This window comes from Diachasma alloeum, unplaced genomic scaffold, assembly GCF_001412515.2.
Source record: "Diachasma alloeum isolate Michigan unplaced genomic scaffold, Dall2.0 Dall_scaffold_78908, whole genome shotgun sequence".
NCBI classification, from domain to species: domain Eukaryota; kingdom Metazoa; phylum Arthropoda; class Insecta; order Hymenoptera; family Braconidae; genus Diachasma; species Diachasma alloeum.
Genome location: NW_021683643.1, coordinates 891,992 through 896,191, shown reverse-complemented (window position 1 = coordinate 896,191; position 4,200 = coordinate 891,992). Strand labels below are relative to the sequence as shown.

The 4,200-nt window shown below is 38.6% G+C and overlaps 1 protein-coding gene across 2 annotated transcripts in view; it reads right to left on the bottom strand.

Annotated features, from left to right (window-relative positions):
- The window catches only part of LOC107047893 (dopamine receptor 1), a 41,724-nt gene extending 40,920 nt beyond the window's left edge, over window positions 1–804 (bottom strand). For both annotated transcript variants that reach the window (XM_015270795.1, XM_015270796.1), the window contains exon 1: window positions 773–804. In XM_015270795.1, coding sequence (XP_015126281.1) covers window positions 773–787 — 15 coding nt within the window. In that variant the 5' untranslated portion in view covers window positions 788–804. The remainder of the gene's footprint in view (window positions 1–772) is intronic.
- Between the last annotated feature and the right edge of the window lie 3,396 nt (window positions 805–4,200).

The window sequence follows — 4,200 nt, the reverse complement described above, 5'->3', positions numbered from 1 at the left end:
CTCGTCGACCCGTGGCGGCCGTGCCTCATTCATCCGGCGTTCAAGTGCCCCTTCAAAAGAATCGAAAAGAAAAGGAACACGTCTCTCCTCGCCGACGGAACCTGTTGCAGGTACTCCCTGATTCCAGCGCGAATGTCGAAACTCCACAAGTATCAATTCGTCCAGCGACGTAACAAACTCTAATAGTCGTGGGCATGGAGGATATATGCCCGCAGCCCCTTGCCCGTATCCTTCCCCACTGTTATCTCCCATTCCTCATCATCAATTCTCCCCCCTGATTCATCGTACACCACCACCACAAAAGTCATATACTCCTCTCTCGTTTGTCCTCCTCATTCTTTTCGTAAAATGCACAAACATCTAGTCACGACAGCCAAGTGCAAACATTTTCTCCTCGTAACACGTCGGAAAAAAACAATCCCCCACCCCCGAGTCTCTCGACAAAAGTGTGCATACTTTTTGACAACATCCAGTGGGAGGGAGATGGACGAAGGAGAGACCTACATGCTACAGAGAAATAAATATCCAACATTTCGTGCATGTCATGAAACATCTAATCAAGATAAATAACATGTGTGTATGCTGTGTAGGTGTAAACACATGCCCATAACTCATTTTTCCGAAAAAAAAAATGGTGAAAAAAAATTGGACCGCTATCGATTTATCCGATCGTTTGCCCTCTCGCACTCTTTTTCCCTCGAACAAATGTTGATAGTTGGATTTGCGAAAAAAAAAAAAAACCTATTGGTACACTCGTGTGGGGTGCGCTCACCTGGGGTAGAATCATGACGTGCGGCAGCTGGCGCGCCTCGCCGCGCACTGACTGGCCACACTCCGCACCCCGAGCATCCCATGCTCCCTCTTGTGATCCCTTGCCCCTCTGAGAACCGCGCGCGCCGGATAGAACGTGCCAACCTATGTCGCCCCCTTTTCCCTCTTCCCTTTTCCCTCTTCGCTCACCCCACCCCCTCGCCGTCGCTCCCCCCTGCCCATTACCCCGGTGGGCTCCTTGATACCGCGGATAGAATCTCAACAACGGGATTGGTGATAAACCAACTCCCCTCCCTCCCCCCCCCCGGCCTCACCAATTCCCCTCTGGGTTGTACATCTTCGAACCCTTTGCCACATATCCCAACACTCCATCAAGTGACATTCAAATCGGGGCCTACGTTGGCTCGGTCAGTAGGACAAGATGGATTCGTAATTCGGTGGGGTGGGTTCAAATCCCGGTCGTTTGGATGCTGCTGGAAAGGAAAAATTGCGAGTGATTTGTTGACAAAATGTGCGGACGTTAGTCGTAGGACGGGGGAAAGTGCGGGGGAGGTGGACAAATAGCGTTGTGTTACTGGTGCGTAGAGTGTCACTGCTTCGCAACGCGCTTGTAACACATCCTACACTGAGAAAGATTTTTGAGCAGTACGGCTTGACACTTAGAAAAATTTCACTGATGTTTGCAGCCTTTAGCCTTGAAATATGAAACAAGTGACGGTTTCATTGAAATTTCAGGGAATTTTACCATTGAAAATTCGTGGTTTTCGCGGAACATTCATGGGAATTTTAAATTTCAGTTGAATTATTCCATGAAAATTGATGGAAATTAGGAAAATTCAAGCAAAAATGTTCTTGAATTTTCAATTTTTTTTAATTTCAGAGCAATTTCTTATTGAATTATCATGTTTACATTGAAAATTTATGGAAATTTCGGAATCTTCATGGTTCTTCCACTGAAAAATCAGGAATTTCCTTGAATTTTCAGGGAAACTTGAAATTTCATAGACTTTTTTACGTTAAATTGAATTCAGTGTTATTTTCTGAAAAATTCAGTTAAATTTTTTTAACAGTGTACTTATATCGAGAAACTCGTGGCTTGAAAATTTTCAAGAGCAAAATATCTTGCACTCAGAAGAAAAAACTTTCGTCAAGAAATTTTGTGCTTTTCCTAAAGACGAGGACAATTTCTTGGTGACAGAGCGAAAAAATAATGATATTAGATGTGTAGGAGTCGAATTTCAAAAAATTGATGCGTAATTATTATTGCACACATTTTTTCAAAAATTTCGAAAAAAGAGGATCTTCTGTTGCTCAAAAATTGGAGGTCCTGGAGTATTTTTAAGATTCTGGGCGTGTGCAGGGCAAATGAACAATAAACAATTCATTTTTTGCACTAATTATTCGGTTTTAGGCAATTTTTAGCATCAATTCTAAAATATTTTAATAAAAAAACCACTTGAATTGATTTGAAAACGCGTTTTCTTGAAATGAACCAATTGCCCTCATCTTTCGGACAAGTTCAAAATTTCGTGGCCTAAGATTTTTTTTCTTAGTGTGAGATATTGAACGCTTGGTAATTTTCGAGCCATGAATTTCTTGATACAAGTAAAGACGTCCTTCTCACAAGCTCTCGTCTTCTCAATGTATTTTTTGAAATACTCGGCGAAAATATTGGAATTTTTTCGTATCCCTGAATGGAAAGCAACTGGAATGAATGATGAAATAGTAGTTACTATTTGATTCCAGTTTGAATGTACATGACACTTTTTTTGTACAAAAGGACCGAAAATGTGATGGAGAATGGTCCCCTCTCCTATCCCTTGTCACCTTCACCGAGTTCTGTTGGTGACGTAATCCCAATGAATGACAAATGGATCGATGGAATTTCAGATAATTGCTACCAATTATTTCAAATAGTATTTCTATTCAATGGAACGATTTAAATACTTTTTTTTTACGAAGTTTGATTACTAGAAAATGGGAATAAATCGCGAATATTTTGAGTAGTATTTTGCCCAACTTTGCTTTTATTTTTACTAGTGTTGAAAACTTACTCTTGAAATTACGAGCATAAAATCTTAAGGATATCCAAGTACTTTGGCTATTTTTTCTCCAGTGAAGAACATCAGAGCTTTTAGTTGAACTTTTAGTCATTTGACCCTAAGTTGCCGGACATGTTACAATGATTTTATATTTACACTTTACAGATCTGAAGTTGAATCTCGATATTGAACGTTTGAAAACATTTTAAAAACTTGAAAAAAAATCAGAAAGTTTACTTTTGGGGAAAGATTTATGAAATAATTAAAAAATTGCAATTTTTGAAAATTACCTGCATTTTATATAAATAATTTATAAATAAACAATTTTCCACCATAACAATAATTCTTTTGGAATCGTAACAAATTTATGCATATACAGAATTTTACCAGAAATCGATTTCATGCTTCAAGTTTGAACAACTTCAATTATTTATTTATAAACAACGAATGTTAAAAAAAAAAAATTCTGTGCAAATTGTACTTCGAGTGACGTTGAATATTCATGATTTCTTTCAATTTTTCCTCACCCAATTTAATTAATAAATTTGATGATTGAAAATGGTTGAATCTATAGTATTACGACTAATTCCCATGGAATTTTCATATATATTATTCCTTCCAAATTAGTTCCAAATTATTGGACATTCCTAATCATTTGAAAATTAAATCGACTGTGAAAAATTCAATTTCGTTGAATTTCTCAAGTTGATAAAAACCTTCATGAGCGTTTTAATCTCAAATTAAATTCAAACTAACCGCATTGAAAAATCAAATGCAGCTGTTGAAAATTTCTGAAAGTCGAACACCTTAGTTTCGGGATATTGAGTCAACTCCACATCATCTCTTCATGAAAAATCGCACGGACCAAGAATTCCCTCCGAGTCCAGCCAACACGATCATTTTCGCAATATCAGCTCCTCTTTTTTCAGCCCACCCGCGAAATATCTGCAAATGACCACTGTGAATGTGACATTAATAAATCGCCTACAAACGCGCCCCGCGATAACCCAAGTATATCGCGATGAATTCGTAATTCACCAACTCATGTAAAACTCCGCATGTTATTCGCTCACCGAAATACAGCGCAATTCCACGAAAATCCATTCCCATCCCGAGCATTGTCACGTAAAAGAATATTAATGAAAACATAAATAGAACATGAATGAGAAATCGATTTGAACATCTAATACAATGACCACAGCGAGTGTGTCCATTCGAAATATCTCGACTGGGGAATGGGCATCGGGGATGTGGCATTAAGAAGTGGCACAAAACGCTCATCAACGGCACTAGGGAAAAAGTAATGACATTCAAAAACTATCTGGGGATTTCCCCAATGGGTAAAATTGTAAGCCAACACTAGCTCCTACCGACACTCTCATAAATT